Source organism: Caloenas nicobarica, chromosome 7 (assembly GCF_036013445.1).
Source record: "Caloenas nicobarica isolate bCalNic1 chromosome 7, bCalNic1.hap1, whole genome shotgun sequence".
Classification (NCBI taxonomy): domain Eukaryota; kingdom Metazoa; phylum Chordata; class Aves; order Columbiformes; family Columbidae; genus Caloenas; species Caloenas nicobarica.
The window spans coordinates 13,430,370-13,451,989 of NC_088251.1; the positions used below are offsets into that span (position 1 = coordinate 13,430,370).

The window sequence follows — 21,620 nt, forward strand, 5'->3', positions numbered from 1 at the left end:
AGGGTGAGCTTACTGGGTTTACTGTCCCGTGGCAAAGGGGAGAAGCTTTTAAAAAGAGCCTTTGCATCGCAGATACCACAGGGATGAGGTCCCCTAACTGAATCAATGACCTCTGAGCGGCAGCAGGAGCCAAGTTGCAGCCTTGCAACACAGCAGCTGCTGCAGTGTTGCTCTGCAGCCTTTCCTGGTTGCAGCAGGAGGTCTCTGCTGACTTGCTGGATCTCCGTGGGGGATGCAGGAGAAGCCCTCTGTGCCAAAATACAAATCAAATGGAATTAGAGTAATGGCTAAAGAGAGGGGTACACTCCATCACAGACACATCTAGTCACCTCCAGTCTTCTGCTCCTTTTGGAACATTTCTTAGGCTTTATTGAACAAATGTCAGGATACTCCTCATTTGTTAAACAGCTTCCCAACTGTGCCACTGCTTGTTTGTGTATATCTGTATGTATTTAAATAGATGGAAATAGACACATGCACACATCAATGTTTATTAACTCTCACTGAATACAGCGGCAAAGAAAGGGTGTGCCATAAAACTTTCCCATAACACTGTTAACAGAAACTTTGTAATTAAATTAGATTGCAAGTAACATATAAATTCAATGACAGAAGATATTTTTATCTTTCACGAATGTCCAGACTCACTGTGGATAGCTGAATGTGATAACAGGGCAATCAGCATTATAGCAATGCTCATCATCTTTTCATATTCATTGCTAGAAGTCAAGTGAGTAACGTTATCCTGGTGTAATGCTGATGAGAAAGAAGGTCCATCCTCTCTCTCCTTTGTTGTTAAAGCAAGAAGAGTGTGTCCAGCTTGTGTGATGTGCTTCGCCCAGTGATATTTTAATATCATTAGCAGCAGGACATATTTTTCTTGCCAGTAATGAGGTTCTGTGTCAGCTAAAGGTGGTGCCCCACAGGAAGACTTCAGACAAAATTGCTATATTCTGATCCAAAAAAAGGCTAGAAATATGCTGGTTTTGTGAAAGGCATTTGTTAGAGTATGCAGTGATCCTGGCTAATGAAGAAGGGACCTGCCAGAGCTATTTCTAGGTCCACCTGCTGGGTTCAATGCTGTTCTTGTAGCTATGGCTAGAAGGGAAATTAGAATCGTGATATCTGTTCTCATATAAAAATTGAAGAAGAATGGAAATATGTGTGTATGTGTATAAAGATAAAAAGATAAAAAGAGCAAGAGCTGAAAAGAAAATGACCTTCCCTGTGTAGCTGCAGACATGACATTCATTGTACCTTTCCTTGGAAGGGGTTTTTCTTCTGCCACGCCAGGTCTCTTGTCTGATTTAAGGGCTAGCAGTGTGCCAAGTGCAGTCTGTACTGCAGGAGAAGATCAGAGTTTCTACTTGGAAGCTGTTTCAGTTAAGAGAAACCATTAAATAATTTCCTTTATTATCTTGGAGACATAATCCAATACTTCAGCCTTACACTAATGAAAATAGTGAGGCTAAGAAGTATTCACCTTATAGATCGTCACTTGGGAGAGGGGAAAGATATCAGTGAATCACATGTGAAATAATAGGGCATAAAAAATAAATATGGAGTCAGGCAGAGCTCCTTGCTGCTGCTATTGCAAAGCAGCAGCACAGGCTTTCTTCATTAGCAGAAAAGAATATGCATAAAAAGAGCACTTTACCCAGACAGATTATTTGCTATACCCTCTTTGCCTTCTATTTCAGCAGTGATTTTTTTCCCATCCTCACTAGGAGGAACAAGTCCTAATTTTCAGGGTTTCATTGAGGAGATGAAGATTTTATTTCAAGCTCGATTTTATTTGATATTGCTTTGTCCTGATTTTATGAGTGAAATGTCAGTGAACCAAAAAGCAACAAGACAGGGAGACATGGGATACATGGACTTTAGGAACACCAAAATCAGAAGCCAATAAGACTTGACTTTAAAAGTTACAGAAAGAATAAAAGATGAAAACTTGCCCAACAGATTGATTGATGGCTCTTTTTTTTTTTTTTTTGGTGAGTTGAGGGGTGGTGGTGATTCAAATATATATTTTGTAATGATCATTTAATTTCCTCTAGCAGGATGATCTTGTCCTTAAGACTGGAAGCTTAAGACTGGAAACTAAGACCAGAAGTTGTAGGTTCAGTTGCCTTCTTTTACTACAGCTCCACGTCAGTGAAGTGTTTAATACACCTTTCTCCCATCATATGTTTTTCTTTAGACATTTTGGGCAGCAGCCACTTCTTTCTGCAAATAACTTAATTGAATGAGGTTCCCACTTCATTTTGGTCTTCATTTGGATTTTAAGAAGGACATTTTAGAAGCATAAAATGCCATGGTACCTAGGACCTGGAGGGACATCCTGGGTGCCGTTTGGGAGCACTGTGAGGTGGGGATGCACCCAGTGCGAGCTGGCTGAGCATGGGGCAGCAAGCAGGAAAGGTGTCTTGTGCCTCCCTTCGTGCTGGTGTTCCCCAGGGCAGCCTGGTCAGAGACGGTGGCATGATGCAGTTGTAAGCCTCATGCACTGAGAGGAGAGTGAAGCAGAGTTGGGCTTTCCAGAGTTTGAATACACTCTGGATCCTCTGATGGTGCAAGTTACCCTACTGGTCTCAGAGGAACATCCCTGAGAGCTACTTGCTGCTTCACCCTCTTGTAGCTGACCCTAAATCGCTCAACTGTACATTTTGCAGCAACAGTAAGGGGCTTTTTCCCTCTTCAAACTAGTATAAAGGTTTGTTTTCACCATTCACGAGCCAGGAGAGAAGCAATGATGGGGTTCGCTGGACCAGAGCTCCTGGCCCACATGAACAGTTACTGTCTCTATTGGCACCATGTTGGCTGTTCGACCAGCAATGTGGCTTGCCACATCATTTTGAGAACAGTGGTCTGTGCTTCCATTAGTGGTGTGATGTGGGACGTGTCTGCCCACTGCAGGGCTCGAGTGAGGAAACTTAAGGGCAAGTAGATTTCCATAAATGATGTGATTTTACTGTGTAAGAAATGCCAGCCAGATGAGAAACTGGACAGGTTTAAAAAAAAAAAAAAGTGTAAAAGTTCTTTATTAAGTAATATCTCTTGTCATACCACGATTTGTGTGTAGCAAGAAAAAACAATTTCAAGATTTTGCCTTTTTTAAAAATCTTTGCCTTCTTTAAATTGCATGGATGAGTCATGCTTTAGAACTAAAGAACAAGCCTCCTTTAAAAGCTTACTACAGTCGGTCACACAGCCCTAAAACCAGCTAGAGGGTGGGCTGGAAGATGCGGGAGAACATCCAGGATGGAGGTTTGACTTCTGAGCATTGTGGCGTTTGTCTCTGGTACACAGCAAGATCACGTCAAAATTACCTTCCTCCACTGCACTTCCCAAACCTGGGTATTGACTTTAGCCTGATGTGGTGAGCAAAGATGTTCAGCAACATTTTTATCCATTTTACGTTGCTCATTAACCATATCAATCAATCAGTATCCCATTTCCAGTTGGGTAAATTGTGTTATTTTTTTTAAGTGGGAAAAGGAGTTGGGGTGTTATTTTTTTTGCAACTTCAATCAGGCTGAAGGCTGTTCCCTGTCTATCTAATGCTGCTTGTCCTCACCCTGCTGTGCATCCTCTGTTCATCTAGAGCCTCTCTCACGATGCTTGTGGGGTGTCCACAGCACGGCTGGCTGGCAGTAGTGGAAGTGTGCACTGAGGGCCTTCTGGGAAAGCCTGGAAGGATGGTCTTGTTTATCTTCTAGGGATCATGCCCAGCTACACTGTCCTCCCAGGGTCCTCATGGGTGCTAATATTTGCAGGAGCTGGATGCAACCTTTTTGTGTGACACAGAGAGAAGTGGGGAGGTGGGAACACCATGTGCTGGCGAGGGGAATCCCAGCTGAACCCAGCGCAAATCTGCAAGAACGAGAAGGTCCAGGAGCTTTGCTTCAGAAAGCCGGGACAGGCGAAAGGGATTGAAGTGGTAATCAAGCCAGTGCTCAATTGAGATACTAGGTTAAAGCAAATTACACGTGTGGATCTCAGCAGAGTTTCACCCTCTTGCCATTTAGTGCTGTCAGAAGAGAGGCAGTTCAGGGCAGAATCAAACACAGATTTTCACATGCCAAGAGAGCTGTACTGACAGTGACCACAAAGCTCCAGGCTGGCATGGGAGCGGAACTGGGCCAGAGGACTACATTTCGGGTATTGTGCCTTCCCTGGCTCATTCTGAGGGGTCTCTGTTTCAGGCACCATATAGCAGGCATTATATTTGCATATGATATCACTTCTGCAGAAGAAGCACCCTATTCATGAGCAGTAGCATCTTCACATCAAATACAACTGCAGACATGGCTGACAAAACAACCGTTTAATTGAAATAGAAATTACACTGGAAAATTCAAAGAGTGCAAAAAACTCCCAAGTCGTTATTACTCACTGGAAGAAAATTCTAGACATGTAAGGCATGGGATACATGCAGAGGGCGTGAGAAAGATTTTATTGGTAGACATACCTGTCATACATGTGTCGTTTCTTCAGGTGATCCCCCAAACTCTCTTGAAAATACATACACAGTTTGGGACATTCCTTCTGTGATTCGGCTGGAGCACACAACACACTGCAATGGACAAAACCCCCATTCCTAGCAGCCTGGCCCCCAAGAATTTAGAGGTTGCTGCCTGCCCCTCTGGTGGGATTCCTGCAAACTGAACCTGCCTCTGCAGCAGGTTCACGGGTGGTTTTCCCAATATCAATGCCACCGGGTGTGGCGTGTGACTGTGCCCGCACAGCGATGCTGTCCCTGCCAGACCTCATTCGCAGGCTCCTGCCTGTGCGGACCATTTCAGAGCCAGGTCTGAGAGGCTCCCGAGAGCGCCAGGAGGAAGCGCAGGCACAGCGAAGTGTTTCTGTCCTCGGTTCTGCTTATCCCCAATCAGTTCTCACAGGTTCCTTCTGTAATTTCTTTCCACTTCTGCAGCAGCTGTCTGAGCTTTCAGCTGTTCTGTCACAAGCAAAGGTGCCGGCACCCATTAAATTGCTACAGAAAAGTAAGGGTTCATTCCACATGCTGGAAGAAGGAAGAAAGGACAAAGTTTGGTGGTGGTGGTGGCGGCTTTTTTTCCTTGCAGGAGATAAGCGGTTGTCAGAGATAACTAGGAGGGGTCTGGAGGTTGTGCACAAATTAATTAGCCTCTGAAAGGAGAGGACTGCAAGCAATGCCCAATAAGCCCGTAGCAGCCGCACTCCTGCAGCAAACAGTTAATATTCTCTTTCCTCTCCAGGGGAATGTCAGGGGTTAATCCAGTAGCTGCGCATTTAATAGCTCAATTTAAAGGGGAAAAAATGACACCCTTCTCCCCTGCCTTGCTGGTTGTGGATGGTTTGCTCTGTCTGGTTGATCACATGCTCCCCCAGCCCCTGGTGCTGCAGAAGCCCCAGCTGCTGTTGATGATGATGGTGATGAAGAGCCGGTGCTGCCCAGGACCCGTCCTGGCCCCTCAATGCCCGGCAGTCCTCACCTCCTCTTTAAAGGAGGGAGCACACAGGATGAGCCCTTGAGCATATGGGTGGAAATTTGGGAGGTACCTGTTCCCTCACCACCGTTTCCAGCTCTAACGATGTCTATTTGTTGTTGTCTTTTTTTCAGGGACTATGGATCTTCAAAAAGAAAATCAGGTAAGATACCAGACTTTTTATGTATTGCATGACTATGGAGAGGACCTTCCCCCTGCTTTCCCCCTCGCTACCTCCCCAGCTCTTTTTAAACCTTCCCGTTATCTTGTGTTGCATGAAATTGTATAGCAGTTTAACTTTTAGTTGCTGAAGCCTGCTGGAGACAGGCGTCGGATCTTTTCCTTTACACTGCAGAGGAGAAGAAACCCACCTTATGTAGCATTGCAGTTAAAATGACTGCTTTTCTCCAACTGTATTTATACAGCTCCTTCTCCAGTATGAGATGATAATTGTATTAAAATGCTCTTTCTTTTTTTTTTTTTTTTTAAGTCAATAACTCAATCTTTACCTGAAAAAACAGTCAAAATGCAGCTTGAGAGTTTGAATTCTTTTCTGGAGGGAAATAGAATGCTTTTCTGATCTGATTTTTTTCTTTTCCAAAAGGCTTTGGTGAGGCTTCTGATGCAAAACATTCTCAGTGCTTGTGTTTGGGCTGCTTCGAAGGCTCTAGCTCAGTGTTTTGTTTTTAAGATCCTGGATTCAAATATCCTATAAAAATCCTGATTTGAAACTATATATGTGCAATTTTTCCCCTCCCCTTGTAGCTCTTAGTGATTTTTACAGATGTGTTTTCAATAGGGACGTGTAATTACGGGCCTCTGGGTTTGGCTGCTCTGAGCTGGATGTGTCAGGGCTTTTTTTTTTTTCCTTTTTTTTTTTTTCCTTTTATTTTTTCCCTAAGCAGCATTGAGCACCTGCAACTCTCATTGACTTCTTTTTGGACTTTTGGGTGCTCCAAATTGCATTTGGGGCATCCAAAGAGAGGCCTTTCAAACCAGTAGCAGCTCCTGGTTAACTCTGGCCTGTGTGCAGGGGACAGGAGGAATTTTTGTTCCTGCTTTTTAAGATGATGAAGAAACACTGCAACGGCTTAGTCCCTGGGAAAGAAGGGAAGATGAATGTAACACACTGGACTCCAATGAATGTCATTGTCTAGATTGATTTGGTGGTTAATTATGAGAGCTTTTAAGCTGTACTCCTGTAATAAGCCGAGTGATGCACTACAGCGAAGCTGTTGCTTGACCCTGATGTCCTGTGCTTCAAATGGCTGTTGCCTTTGTAGCCCAATACTTTTGGTACCTTTCCCTGAATTTCCTTCAAGTGGATTGTGGTAATGAAGGGGCAAGCATGGTACAAAGTGCTGACCTAACACAATAAACTAGGGCACGCTTCATCTTCCTGATTTCCTACAAAGCTTCTAAGACCTCCTAAATGTAATACTAATGTAATGTTAAGTGAAGTGTTTGTTCACAATGGACTGTGAATTAAATTGGCAGCAGCACCTTATCTAGAGAGACTGACTGGAAAGGTCCAAGTGACTTGGTAGAAGGCAGAGCTCAGCGCGGGACCTTCTGTCTCGGTGCAACATCCTGAGCACTGGGGACTTTTGGGCTATGTAAAGACCTTTGAAAAATGTTGCTGAAGTCTCTGGGGCAGCTTGATTTAGCACTGACCTAGAAGAGCACTAGGAAGCCATGGGAGTTTTGGGTTCAGTGTACCAGTTGACATGCGCAGGAGTTGCAATAATCTTGTAAGAGATGTAAGGAACTGTTTTGGGAGTCTGAGGAAACTGCTCCTCCTCCATTCCTGTGGCGGGGAAGTAGGAGTTGATCTGCTGTGACTTTGAGGGAAGAGGGATTCAGTTGAGCCGGTGTAGCTGAGATGTCTTTTGTGGATGCTGCCTTGCTGGGCTCTTTGTTGGCCTCCTGCCCTGAGCATCCCAAGTGACATCTCATCCACCTTTGTGAGGCGTGGGTGCTCAGGTCAGGCTCCCCCCACTTGGCTGTCCCACCTCCCTGTGCTGCCAGGTCTCCTTTTGCGGGTATTTCCTTCCTCTGTGTCTTGGTGCTTGGCTGCTCACACAGCTGGGGCTTGGAAACAGTGGCGTTTAGGGATGCTTTTTCTCCTCTTACCCTGTAGAAGGAGGAATGTGAAGCAGCTCTCTGACCAAAGTGAGCTGCATAAAGGGACTCTGTTCTCTGCCATCTTCTTGCCTGATTTTTAGAGTGGCGAAGGAATGCTTCCTTCTGTTCGAAGCTCGATGTTGTGGGAGTGTGCACACAATGAGCGAAGGAATATGCCAGGGGAGTTGGTAGTTACAGCCTCTAACAAAGACCAGCTTTATGATGCCTGAACAAGTGAGGGGATAAATAAGCACAGATTTCCAGGGTGTGCTGTGAGAGTCTTTCTAGATAACAAATAGCTTTGAAGCATAGTTTTCTCCATAGGTGCAGACACTAATCTGTCTTTAAACAAGAGACATACAGGCACTTTTAAGTGCAAGCACCTCCGAACAAATCAGACTTGCAAACACATCTTCTGTCTTGACCAAAGATGTGCTGGAAGGAGGCTTTTGGGTGTGAGCACGGCTGTCCAGCAGAAATCCGCAGCTGCTGTGGCTCAAGCATGTGCGGGCACGACACAAGCGTGGCCGATTGCAGAAACATTTGGGGAATGCTTCTGACAGCCAGCGTCACCTCTGTCCTGCCCTCTGCCTTGCCACAGTGCATGTCTAAATAGTCCTGTGCTCTTCCCTTAGAGCAGGGAGAAATTGGATAAGTTCAGATTTTAATAGGAGTTATGGAAACATTTATTGCTGCAGCTGATATTGGCTGTAAACATTTGAGACCTTCTGAACCAAATGCAATAGTGTGGCACATCCTTAGCTAAACAGAGGCGAGTCTTGCACTGATCTGGAGCATCTCTGCATGCCAGCCCTGCTCCAGGCTTCCTAGTTGTGCAAAGTGCTATAAAAACATACTGCCCTTCACTTGGGTATGATCTAATTGTAAATGTTGTAACTTGCAGTCAGCACAGAGACCTGGAGCTTCACTGAAGCAGCTGAGATTCTGCGAAGGCACAGGCGTTTGCTGTGGCCTCAACTGCCACATGTGCTGTTACTTTGAATTTGTGGGGTTTTACTTGATATGCTGCAGAGCTGCTTCAGAAAGCTGCTTTCATATTTCCAGGCAATTGAATTGTTGCTCTATGACCATCTGTCAGTGCTGAAGAGACCCCAGTACAACTGTAAGGAGTCATTATTGTGGGCATGTTCTGTACACTCCCAACAAATGATCTCATCTAGGTCCCTCCAAAGACCCATGGTAGCAAAAAGGGAAGGAATTACTTTTCAGACTCCAATTTGTTGATCGCATTAACCAAGTGAACAGCAACTCATTTGTCACTCAAAGTAGGTATTACTTCTATGCAAGCATCCATTGTGTGGTTTTCTCTGCTCAAATCAAAATAAGGGCAGAATTGCTACAAGTCTAGTAATGGATATTTGCATGGTACATTACAAACCACAAATTAGGTTAATCCACTCTGTAAACCCTACCAGCTACCATCTGTGCATGGTGAACTAATTAACCCTTGAGACATCTGCTAATCCTCATAGGGCTTGTAAAACCAGTTGGAGTATGTTTCTCCCCAAAGATGTGCCCCCTCCCCACTGCCTGGCTTGCTAGAGCAAGTTTCAGACTCTGGAGTAAGATGATCTTTCCCTCTTGCCTTGCTGAGAATCTATCTTGGCTGGTTTCACACCCAAGTTTTTGTCAGATTCCCCAGTCATGAAACTGAAGCAAGCAGCTGGACCTGCTGTTTGGTGGCAGGAGGGAGTTGGTGTGGGCTCCACAGCTTTTCCACAACGAGTGCCAATGCTTCCTCAATTACTGAGAGGGTTCTCCTTGCTAATGGTGGGGCCAAACCCAGCAGAAGAGATGCTGCTTCACCTTTGCTATCAAAGCTAAGGCACCACCACCAGGGGATCTCTGCCACCTGCCTTGTAGGCAGCCAAGCCCTTGTGCCTGCCGCTTTCAGTGTGCACTATCGGGAGCAATGTTGGCCACCCCCTTCTGAAATCATAATGAAAAACTCTACTGCTTGCTCACTCCCACTGCTCTGACTGCCCTGCTTACTGCTGGGGACACAGCTGGCTTCAAGCTGCTGCTCAGGGGCTTTCTCTAGCATCTTATTGTTATGTGGTAGGATGCTCCTCCAAGTGAGGGGGAGTAAATTTTTTTTTAAAAAAAAGTTATGGCTCCATCAGTACTGCAGTGTCTCTGTTCTCCAGTTGATCAGATCCTGCCTGCATCAGTCTGGCTGTACTTTGGCTGAGTCTGCCAGCTGAAGTCTTATTTAAATAGCCTCTGTAATTGAGCACTTAAAATATTAATGTAGCAATTTGGTTCAAGCCAATGTTGCCTCAGTGAGGATGCTGATGAGACTTGGCTCCCTCAGCAGGGAGAACTGTCCTTCAACTTGGTTCCCACATCCAATTTTTGGACTAGCAGATTATGGCAGCACCCAGACAGCAATCTCCGCTTCCTTTCCCTCCTGTATTCTAAAACTAGGAAGGATGTGTCCACTGGCAAGTAAATGAAAACTTCAGAGTCCATTGGAAGCTACTTCTCAAACTTTTTATAGAAACGTCTGTAATGCTTTCTTTTCCCTCAAGGAGGAAATTAAGTAGAGTTGAGAGAGTTGCAACAATGATGAAAGTGGGGCCTCCAAGTCAAAAACAAGCATATGATTGTAACGACACCAAGGGCCCTCATGGCTAATCACTTTGTGGGATGACTGCCTTGGGCTTATGGGTGGAGCTGACAGCAAGACTTGATTCTTAAGCCTAATTCTTCATTACCAGGGAAACCCTCTTCCTCCCTCTTGCACACTGAGGATGCATGCTCTGTCAGCTTCAGGGAAGTGCCTTAATTGCTCTTTCTTTGAATTATCAGGGGTAGTTTTTTCTGCTTCCTTTGTAATTATGAAGGGAAATGGCTTAACTTCTGGCTTTTTCTGCCTTTGCAGATGAGCTATGCTCATCATGTCAGCGTTTAACCTTTCTGGTCCTGCCACACTGTGTGTGTCTTACAGCTTCATGGCATGTGTCATTTTTAAAAAATTATTTTTATAAATGAGCTTTATTTTCTTAGCTTCAGTTTGAACTGCCTCCTTTGAGGTGATACGGAGAAAATGAATGGTGTGTCCTAGCCTGTCTGTGCTTAATCATTCAACGGGGTCGTCGCAGATGTGTGAGCCATTAGCCGGACCAGCAAGGCTGTGTGGCTGGGGGTGTCTCTACCTGTCACAGGACCGAGGTGCTCACCCCAGGGACAAAGCTTTGCTGACGCAACTGTGAGTGTGGAGCCCTCTGCCAGCTTCTTAGCCCTGGAGCGGGCATTTAACTGCAGAGAGGAGGGGACATACAACCTGCAGCCCTGGCAGATATTTTATTATATTTGTGGGAGGTGGCTGCAGTGAAGGGGGAAGGAAGGACCTCTCCAAGACAGGCATGCTGCTGCCTTTGCTCTGCTGTAAGGTTGTTGAAGTATTGATGGGATGTTATCTGGAGTGGTGGGTGTCCTTTTAATATTAGAAGAGCTGTGGACACAACTGCTAGCATGCTGTAGGCATGCCTGAACTTACTCAGCTGACTGTTAAATCTGTCTTGATTTTTTTCCCCTCTCCGCTGAGGAGGCCTGAACCTTTTAAATGGGTTCTCAATGGGGCCAAATCGAAAAGCCTGTTAACTAAAGATGTTGAAAAATCCAATTAACTAACATGGTGAATCCCAGCATGAGACGATGCCTCTTCTGTCAGAGTGGCGACTGCAACAGATGTCTTGGGGCTACCTGCACTGAATGCGTGTGTAACAAAGCAGGCAGTTGGTTATTGCTTAATGAAGCCGAGCCCAGGTGATAGCAGCAAAACTAGAATGTGTGTCTTAACTCAAATGTTAGTTTGAGTCGTTCTGCTCTCATGGTGTTTGTCTCTGGAGTCTGTCTCCCTATACCCCATCCGGAAGGAAAGCTTCAGCTTGGAAGGTTAATTATTTTTTTTTAAGGTGGTGAATGGGGATCTAAGTTTGTCCAAGCTCATGGCAAGGGCCCAGGAACATCTTAAACCACGTAGCTTCGGCTTGGTGTCTTAATCCTTGTAAGACATTTGCAATATGACATGATCCCTGCAGACCGAAGCATGTGCATGTTTGTGTCCTGATGAATCACACATGCCTGCTGTGTTCCTCGCATTGTTTTCTGCAATTAGTGTAGGAACAGGGATGGTGGACTGGCTCCTTGGTGCCATGTGGGCTGTTGGCAAGGATGGCTGGACTAGGGAGTTTGTCAGTTGCTATTTTGTAACTTCACAAACATGTACTGACAGGATTGCTCCTGATCAGAAATCAGGATCTGTTCTTCCATCATACGATTAACCTTCTTGGCTGTACGTACTAATTACTGCATGGAATTCAGAAACAGCAGATGCTGGCAGAACATTTTGGTTCTCACATAGCTTTTTTTTTTTCCTTCTTTTTTTTTCTTAAGAGAAGGATAAAGGATTTAGTAATAAAAGAAGGGTAGAGTAGACAGAAGCATAGCAACAGAGGATCAAACAAACTTTAGCGTATAATTACTGGGGTTGTACATCTTGGGCCTGGTTTTGGAATGAGTTAGTATTTAATTATCTTAATGTGCATCCTCAGCTTAGTCCTTGATGACTGAGCTTCCTCTTCTCGTGATGGAGAATTATTCTTCCTCATCTAGTGAATTTGCTGAACTCTAACTTTTGTTCAGTTTATGGGCTTTTGCCTGATGCAGCAATTCCCAAACCAGCTCGTTTTCTTTCCCGTGTGTGTGTGGTGTGTGTGTGGTTTTTTTTTTTTTTTTTTTAAACAAGCCCATAAGTCGGGGTTTTTTGGTTTTTTTTGTTTTAACAAGTTCTTCATGTAATTGACTGAACATCTACTCTGTCTTTTCCAAAGCAGGGCTATTGCTCTGTGCTCAGGTGCACTGGCACAGAGCAGGATTTGAGGAAGAGCTTCAGCCCAGTCAGGCAGACTTAATCTTTTTGCAGCGTCTGTCTGTGTGTGACCCAATTCTGCATCTTCAGTCAAGATGAGAATCTGTCCACTTCAATCCCACACTCCAAATCCAGCCTGTAGTATCCTGGCAGGAGGAAACTGATCTCACACTTCTTCTTGTACACCATATTTTTAAAGTCACTGTTCAAACTGAAATGCTTTGGACTTCTGCCTGAGGCTACTGAAGAGCAGATAGGAGGCTTCATTCTGCACTGCTGCAGTTTTCTGCTGACAAGACACGTGGCCTGTTAGATGTACAGGATCACTGTGTTCTTCTGGGTGGCCTATATGCTGGGGTGGGAGGAAGAAGGGGTAAGAGAGGAAGACTCATTTGTGTGCTGCATGCGGATTTTGTTTTGCTCCTTGGCTTTTAAGCTGAAGTGTGGGGACAGGGTACAGGATTAGGGGAAGGAATGTGTTTGTGCTCTTTGCTGTTCTCAGTTCAGCACCGATGATGCACAGAGCCTCGTGTTGGGGATAGAGGGCAGGGAGCCTGAGGGGCAGGGAAGGACTGCAAGTATGAGGCGTGTCTCCAGCACAGCCGGGGCAGAACAGCATGCTGCACCTCTGCGAATACCTCAGAGCGCCTTCAGCTGAGTGCTGAGAAAGCACTTGGTATCTCAAGGGGTGTAGTGACATTTCTTGTGGTTTTTAAGGAGTTCTCTCTTCTCCATCTGCTCCCGTTCTGCCTTCCTCCTCAGTCTGTTGGTGGCAGATGGTATTAACACTGCCTGCGTGGGTTTGTTCTCTCTTGCACAGAGCGAACTGTGTGGTATCGGATTCTGATTTTAGCATGTTAGATAAGGCAGGTAAGAAATGTTCTTGGGAGCTGGAGTGGAGGGTGGTGATCTTCAGCTGTTGCAGGAATCCATATGTGGCACAGACGGGTCAGGCTGGTTGAGAGGAACAGAGCTCTTACCCGAGTGTTTCAGATAACTTAGTCTCAGACTGGTGAGTACCTGAAACTTGAATCTCTCTTGTGAGAAGGAAACCTGAATGGTAGAGTTCACGTCCTTAGGCTGTTGAGAACAGTCACCCCTAAAACAGTGTTCCCCAAGTGCCTCCAGCTTTGTGCATGGTTTGATACCTGTCACATCCTGGCTGACCTGTGTCCAGGCTGTGCAACAGGCAAAATCCTCACCAGCCTGCTCTGGATGGAGTGGTTCATCTAACCAGAGACAGCTGGAAGCTTTACTTTATAAGGTGTTCAATTGGCCAGCTCAGTCTACTGCCAGTTAAAACAGGCTGTCTGGACATGCCAATGCTGTGGTACATTTTCTGTGCTTGGCAGTGTGGCTTCTTCACAGTGCGATTTGATTCTTGCTCTTTTTTTTTTTTTTCCAAGCCATGAAAGAATCTGAGTGTGAATGCATACCTGTGACTTTCCAAGTGCAGCAGCTGGGGTTTCTCTGCCTTTCTCGGCAATGTTGGAGGCTGGTTTTTTTCCCTTGGAGGAGTGATGCTCTCAGTTTGTACAGCTGTAGATGTGGATTAGTGTTCAGATACTCTAGGCACTTCCCAGCAAAACTGGGAACTGCTACAAAACTGTATGTGCAGGGGCCATACCACTGTGATCATGTGGGAAGCAGTCCTTGCTTGCCATGTGGAAAGAGTTAATATGAGCTATGGCTGCCAAAACAAAAACTAAACAATCCTGGATACTTCTGGGTCTGCAAATGGGATTAGGACAGGCTTTTGCAGAAGTAAACAGAGTAGAAAGTTGGGGCTAAGTTTCCTTTACATTTGTGATTTTAGAGAGGGTGAAGGACTACATGAGGCTGTGGAAATGCAGTTGGTGAGTGTGTCCCTGTGCAGTTTGTTGAGACCACAATCCTCTTGTTGCACTGCTCTGTTCCAACTCAGGAAAGGGCTCTCTGGTTGTGGATTTCTCCCCTGCAGGAGTGAGTTATCCAGATGATGAATTTCCGAGGCACGCTCGAGTCACGTGAAAGCCAGATGTGAACATTTTCCAAGCAGCGTGTGTGGGTCTGGCGTACGCCAGGCAGCTCTGCTTACGTGGCAAGTGGAAGTGGTCTGAGATTGGTCTGCAGCCTGGTGCTGGGGAGGAGAGGAGCCCCAGCAGCTCCCAGAGCCGCTGCTTCTGCGGGGGAGAGGAAGGTGCTTGCTGGGCTCATCACTGTGGCTCAGCACATCTGCACCCAGCCCTGCACAAATGCAGCACCTCTTCCCAAGTACAAGCCCTGCACAGACTGGTCATGATGGGGCTGAACTCGGTGAATGTGACTAAAATTAAAGGCCTTATTTAATGCCAGCTGCCAGTTCTCCTATTCGTACACTTCAGCTGTATTTTTTGAGAGGTAGCCATTTAAGATAATGCCTCTTGAACAGATGGCATGGGGAATGGAGGTGATGTTCTGCTTCCAGTATATAGAAGAGGATATATCTCTGCAGAGAGGTTTACTCTAAAATGCAGTGTCCCAGTAGAGAAAAAACAAGTAGATATCTGTATTCTTTCAAGGGTATCTTAAATAAAACACTTGCTTTAAACATGATGCATCAGCATCCCACAGACAGAAGAGCAAGGAAAGTTTACTTAAGCTGCTCTGGTGGGGAACAGGGTTGGCTGCTACTTGCCCAGCAATCACAGCAGCAAATAAATCGTCATTGTGGTGCCTAGGAAGTGAAGTGGCTGACCAGGCTCACCCTGGGTCAGACACTGGGCACAAATGTTATTTTTGTTTAGGTGCCTCTGGAGCCTGGAGGGAGAAACATCAATGGTGCAGTTCAACCGAGTGCCTTGAGCTGTGGTGTTTGAAATGGATCAAAACACTTGCAGCCTTTCTGTGCCATCCTCCCATTTCTCTGTCTGTCTGTTGTTCTTTGCCTAATTGAATGAGTGAATTGTGTGAACTAGAAATGTGTGAAAATGGTTCTAATTCAGATAAAGGCTCGTCTGCATTCTTCTTTCCAAGCTATTTTACAGCCACGTTGTAGAGCTACATGTACACTCTGTATCAGAGTAATTCTCTGTTAAAAGTAACAACTTCTGTTCCTGGGGGAGGTTAGCAACACCAAGTGTCTCTGTCTCCCTCTCGTGGTCTAGTGCTATTGCACCTCGTTGCCTTCCCATTTAACCAGTGTCAAGCCTCAGCTGAAGGGGAAGGGGCTGGACGAGAGAAACCTGGAGACAGGCTGACAAGGGATGGTCAATGGGTTTGGGGGATGAAGGGTTTGGAGATAGCTTACAAGAGTATGGTGGAACACTGAGCATGGTGCTCTGTCTGCAGATGGCATCAAAAACAAGCCCCACAATTTTAGGGGTCCTCATTGAACTTCCTGCTTTTTGTTGCATAGATGGTCAGCCTCACCTTGTCAGGTGGAGGAGTTTATTCCTCAGCTTGTCTGAAGAGGGCAGAAACAAAGCAAGGAGGGGAGAAGTGGAAGTAAAATACCAGCAAGCAGCTCTGCAGCACCCAGAGGAGGGATTAAATAGGCTGAACCTAGCCCATGGGGTTCCTTACCTGCTCTGGGCAGAAAGGTGTCCCACCTGAGTGTCCAGGACAACTACATGGTGCTTCAGTTATACCAACTCATTGGCAGGCTTGACATCCAAAATCTAGATTGAAATAAAGGCTTAATTTCTCTTTTCTGTTCTGCCATATGTGATGAACATTACAGTGAACAAGACTCTAGGCCACCTTTAAGAAATGGACCTTTCTAAGGAACAGCCTGGTCGGTTCACTTCTTGCTGACTTATCAGATACCACTGTTGGGACGAGAACACCCCTATTCTTCTCTTAATGCCTTTTATTTAAACAGTGATGAGTAGAAAAAGCACTTACTTTCCCCAGCTCCAGTCTGAGGAATCACTGCCAGTTACTGGACCACCAGTGAAGTTCTCTGAAGTGGAATGGAACACTGATCGTTGACTTCCCAGGAAGCCAGTATAGTTTGAGTTTAGTCTGAGATTGCACTGCTTAGTCTCTTTTTACTCTTCCAGTTAAGACAGGAAGGGTGTATGTCTGCGAAATGAATCTGCAGAATGCTCAGCTGCACTCACCCCTGTGGTCCTTGAATAACTGAGACAGTAGTACCTCCTCATGGAAAGGACTGATGACCTACAGAATTGAGCACGGTTGGAAAGGGGCAGTCTCTTTCAGATGTTAGCATCTCTTCAGCATGGCCACTGGTTCTTATAATCCTTTTCTCAGTATTTTAAGATGCATCTTAAGAGCTGCAGGGAGATTTTGGTATTCGCAGGTGATGTTTAAGGTAGGGCTTCATGAGGACAAAAGTTTTATTAATTAAATGGACCTTGGACTGTTATTTCCTATGGAAGGCATATTCCCTAGAACAGGTCATGTCTGTATAGTTAAGATCTCTTTACCCTCCAAAGCAAGGTAGCCACATCCAGATCACTCGTTGGGACTTGTCTTTCGCCCATGCTGACTTCAACTGTGTGCAGAAATCATTTGCAGCAAGGACTGCATGGCCAGAACTACAACCATGCTGAGACTCGTGACAAGTATGATCCAATTCCCCAGAATAAATACAGGAAAATTGTTGGGAAATATGTAGCTTAACAAGTTAGAGAGCTATATAGACAATAGTTTAAAAAAATAGTATAATAAAGGTCCCTGATAGCCTCAGTGATATGCAACCTGTGAATCTTCAGGGGGGTGTTCCTGCTGGCCTTTACCATAGTATTAAATAACGGATGCTGGACCCAGTGTTGAACTGAATATTTTAAGGAATGTCACTGACAAAAAGAAACCTGCATCACTAGCTAGCTACTGCTCAAATGCCTGTGGAGGAGCAGTTCTTCTGCTCCTGCTGGACCAGGACCCAGCTGGATGTGCAGTACTGATGCGAATGATGATCTTAAGGATTTCTTGCAGCCAAAATGATTCTATGATTCTAACCATGAATGTGGCATCTCCTGGATTTTGTTAGCATTGAGCTCATGCATGCAACTCTAGACTGACTATGCCTTCTGTAGATTTTCCTTGAAGCTTTCTCTGCTCTAACTGCACACAAGACAAGTAGTCTGCTGTTAAAATGAGGTGAGTGGGGCTGTATCACAAGTGTAAAGCATTGGTCCCCAGCAGTCTGGTGCCTGTTCTCTTGCCAGTGGTGGGAAGAGCAGCAGCCAGATGTGTCACTGGCAGCAGAAAAGCCTCTGGTATCTAAAATCATCTGTTTCGTGTGTTTCGTACACTACAGCAACCAGCTTAGTTATGTCTTTAAAGCCTGTGCCTCATCAACTCCTTCCTTTCCTTCCCCACCTCAGAAGCCCAGCTGACCCACCTGGGGGTTGTCCACCTCCGTGGTGGCCACCCAGATGGGATGGGGTTCAGCAGCTGCTTCCAGCAACACGGTTGCTCTGCTGCTATTTCTATGCAGCACAGCTCTGACGAGCAGCCTCCTCTGTGCTTTGCACAACTGCCTCGGCCCTGTGGCTCAGCTGTAATTTATGGACCTGTGTTTCTTTTGAGCTTTTAAAAATAATTCCAATCGGAGGGGTTTGTTCTGGCTCCAGCTGAAGCCGGCAGCAAGGGCAGTGGGAGTTGGTGTTAGGAGCAGAATCAGGATGCTATTGCCTTAGGAGTGGCTTGCTTTGAACAGGCAACTTTAATTTCCCTTCCAAATACTGAGATTTTTCCCCCCACCTCCAAGTCATCTGAGACCAGCCGACGCTCGGCTGTGCAGCGATGGGGGAGAGGAGAGGCAGGAAGCGAGGGTTTGTTCGTTTACCGTTACCAATCCCATTGGAAACCGGCTCCAAGCCCCATGCAGAATTCCAGTAAAACTCTGTTCTAAAGGGGAAACCCAGGACTGTTCAAAGCTTGTGTTTTGTTGGCTTGGGCACAGTGTGCTTCTGGGGCCTCTGACCTCCTCCCCATACCCTGGCTCCCTCTGCGGCTCTTCATTTGAGCTCTCTGTGAAGTGGAATCCATCACTAATGTCTGATATTTTTATTATTTGTAGGGGGAACTCTTAGAAGCTGGTAGCAATTAGAGCTTAAATGTCTTGGAATAAAAAAAAAAAATCCCCAAGAAGGAAGTTTAATGCTAAGCAGATGTGCAGGAGCAGCTGAAATATGCTAGCTGTCTTCTGCTGCAAAAGCAACCCCATCCACATCGAGCTGCTGTCAGGCTGGGGCAGCTGGGAGGTGCTGCTGCTCTTAGGCAGCCTCTTGGGCTGGGGACCCCATGCTGGGGATCTATGGGATTGTTTACCAGTTAATACTTAGATTTCCCTTTTGTTCTGGCTTAGATCAGTGGTTTTGTTAAGGATAAAAAATACTTTGTTTAAAAAGAAATTTTAAGAAATTGATAGTAGCTAACAGAATTGGTTTTTAGGGTAGTTTGATTCCTTGAGATCTCACATGGGGTGTTTGTAGATACAAGTACTGCAGATCTAGATTTAAACTCCCTCTCTTCTTGAGCAAAGAGAACCCAGGGTTTCCGTAAGCTGCTGTTAAGCGCAGCTTATTCCTTCTATCTTTAATTGTTGGCTGTTTCAACCTTTTGCTGCCAGCTTGGATTGGGGCAAACTGTTTGAAATCTTTTTGGTTGCTCATGCAATACATCTTCTGCTTTATTTATCACTGCCATATTCAGGTTCTTCTGTCTGGAAAAAGATCTGACAGTTGACTGAAGTTCATAATCCTGTTCCTGAAGGCAGTGGAAGTCTATTCAAAAGCTAATAGACAAGTTGCTGACAACAGCTCCTTCACACCCTTTTCCGTGCATGTCCCGAGTCTGTAATAGGAACATTCTGTATATTCCCCCCATAAGCTGGAGCACAAGTTACTCTGCCAGATGATTTCCTGTTGTACTCTACCAATGCAGAGCCCTTTTCTTCTTTTCTTAAATGGCAATCCAAAGTGAATTATTGTAACTTACCCCAGTGTGTTTCATACTGTTTTGTGACCATGCAGTGCATGGGTTTGTGAGTTAGACAGTTGGAAAACTTCAGGTTTTTCTCTGGACTTCCACTATTGAGAACTTACTGAAAAGTAAGCAAAACACCAAATCAACCTGAATTCCAGTTTTGCTCTAACACAATGAAGATTGTGTGCCTGATCTAAAGAAAGGATTCCAAAACCTCGTTGTTCCTTTAGCGCTGAGAAAACACAGCAATGTATTTGTTGGACCTCTGGTTTCTGGGGAGAAGGTTTGAAAGCTGTTTCTTATGCTTTGTATCATGCTAGCAATTTCTCAGTTATGTGCATATTAGGAATCTCTTACTGATTTTTGGCTGTCTTGATATTCTGCTGGTCAAAGGACAATAACAAGTCAAATAGACAAAGCCACTGGTATAGCTTGTCCCTCTCTTCAAGTGACCAAAGGGTAGCTCTTCTCTGCTGTTAAACTGGTAGGTCCAGAACTAGGTTCCACGTTGCAGATGAGTTTTTAAACTTGCATTTTGGAATTGTTTGTTAGAATTTAGGAAATTCTTAGCCTGGCATACAAACACCTCTCCTTGTCTCGTCTCAGAGGCAATGTGAGAATAACAGCTGCCCTCCTTCTTCCTCATCCCACAGAAGGGGAATGTTTGCTGGTTCTTATTTTGAAATGTGGGCAAACCTGCTAACTTTTAAAACATGCTTCCAGGTATTAAAAAAAACCCCACAATTAACATTTGAAGATTATTCCCAGAATCCAAAGCCAAGTATTTACACCTCATTTCGTGGCGGGGAGAGAAATCTTTTGACCTTGTTGGTAGCAACTCTAACTTTCTCCTTAACCAGGTTTCTGCCTCATAGTCATTGACTGAAAATTAGTGTTTCTAGTTGTACTTTGAGTGTACTGTTATTGGAGCTTTGTGCTCTTTTTTGTGGAGCATTATTTGTCTATTGTTTTTTCTTTAATGCTATTTCAGGGTAACAAAATGCTTGTAGAAACTTGCATGTGTTTGCTAAGCTCAATCTCTGCGAGTTGCCTGTTGGTCTTTTGGGGATCATTAACAGCTGCAAAGCTGAATACTTTTGCAGGTCTGAGGCTTAATGAGTCAAACTGTCTCTTAGTATGCATTCCCTGTTCTATTGGGAATAAGCTCAGACCATATCTTATTCCAAGATCTCAAAATTGGATCACTACTTGTCAGTTTCATAGGTTCTGTAAGTCTCCTAAAACACAAAAATTAACTGGGTAGTACTTATGAATTGACCATTAACTGAGTCCCCATCATGCCAACACCACTCTTAAGAAAAACTTTCTTTCAAAGCTGTCTTGACTAACTTTCAAACTTTCTGATATGACTGTTTTCTTGTTTCTCTAATTACTTTCTCTTTTCATGGCTGCCACCTTCTTGGATTTCAAGTTTGGATGTCCAGTTTGTCTGAGACTCCAAAAAAGAGTGTTGCTTCAGGTAAATCCTTGTCCTGGTGTTCTGCATGCCATTAAAGAGAAGCATGTAGTTCAAACTGTGTGTGTTTTTGGAGTTGTCTTGAATGTGAATCTCTGACAGTGGATATCTAGGACCTGTCATCTACTTGTGTATTGTTTTTTCATGATTCATGATTTTTTATAAGGAAGAGCTTTGCTTTTCTGACTGCTGCCTCACCTTGATGTTGTTCCTCGCAGTGGATTGTAGTTTGCTGTGCTGTATCTTCCTTGCCCAAATCAAAGCCACAATTCAAAGTAGCTTCCTCTCTTGCAGTGGGTTGACCCTGGGCACAGCTAAGTACCTGCACAGCTGTTCTCTCACTGTCCCATGTGGGACAGAGGAGAGCACAAGAGGACCGAAAGTGAAAAATCTCGTGGGTTGAGATGAGGGAAAAGAACATAATTCTGTTCCTTGTTCTTCTGAAATGCTCTTGTTTTTCCATGTTTTGTTTTGGTTTTTTGCTCACGTTTTTCCACTTAACAGTAGGAAGGGGTTTATATGGAAAACAAGGGACTCGGAGAAAGATGCAAAATTTTCATGAGAGCATTGCGATGTTTTCATGGGAGGTTCAGACTCCTTATCACGAGGATTCAAGAATAAGGGAGCAGGGAAACAACTTCTAGGTGAGGTGTCAGGGTCTGGGGAGAAACAATCCAATCCAAGGCAAAAACTAAGCTTTATAGTGTAAGGAATCGGGACTTCTCCTGAGTAA

General features: G+C 44.9%; 1 protein-coding gene across 2 annotated transcripts in view; it reads left to right on the plus strand.

Moving 5' to 3' along the window:
• The window catches only part of SH3PXD2A (SH3 and PX domains 2A), a 269,229-nt gene that overhangs the window by 163,238 nt on the left and 84,371 nt on the right, over window positions 1-21,620 (plus strand). Inside the window, exons 6-7 of one of the 2 annotated variants that reach the window (XM_065639536.1) lie at window positions 5,606-5,634; window positions 20,843-20,890. In XM_065639536.1, coding sequence (XP_065495608.1) covers window positions 5,606-5,634; window positions 20,843-20,890 — 77 coding nt within the window. The remainder of the gene's footprint in view (window positions 1-5,605; window positions 5,635-20,842; window positions 20,891-21,620) is intronic. The other variant, XM_065639537.1, reaches the window with a different exon arrangement.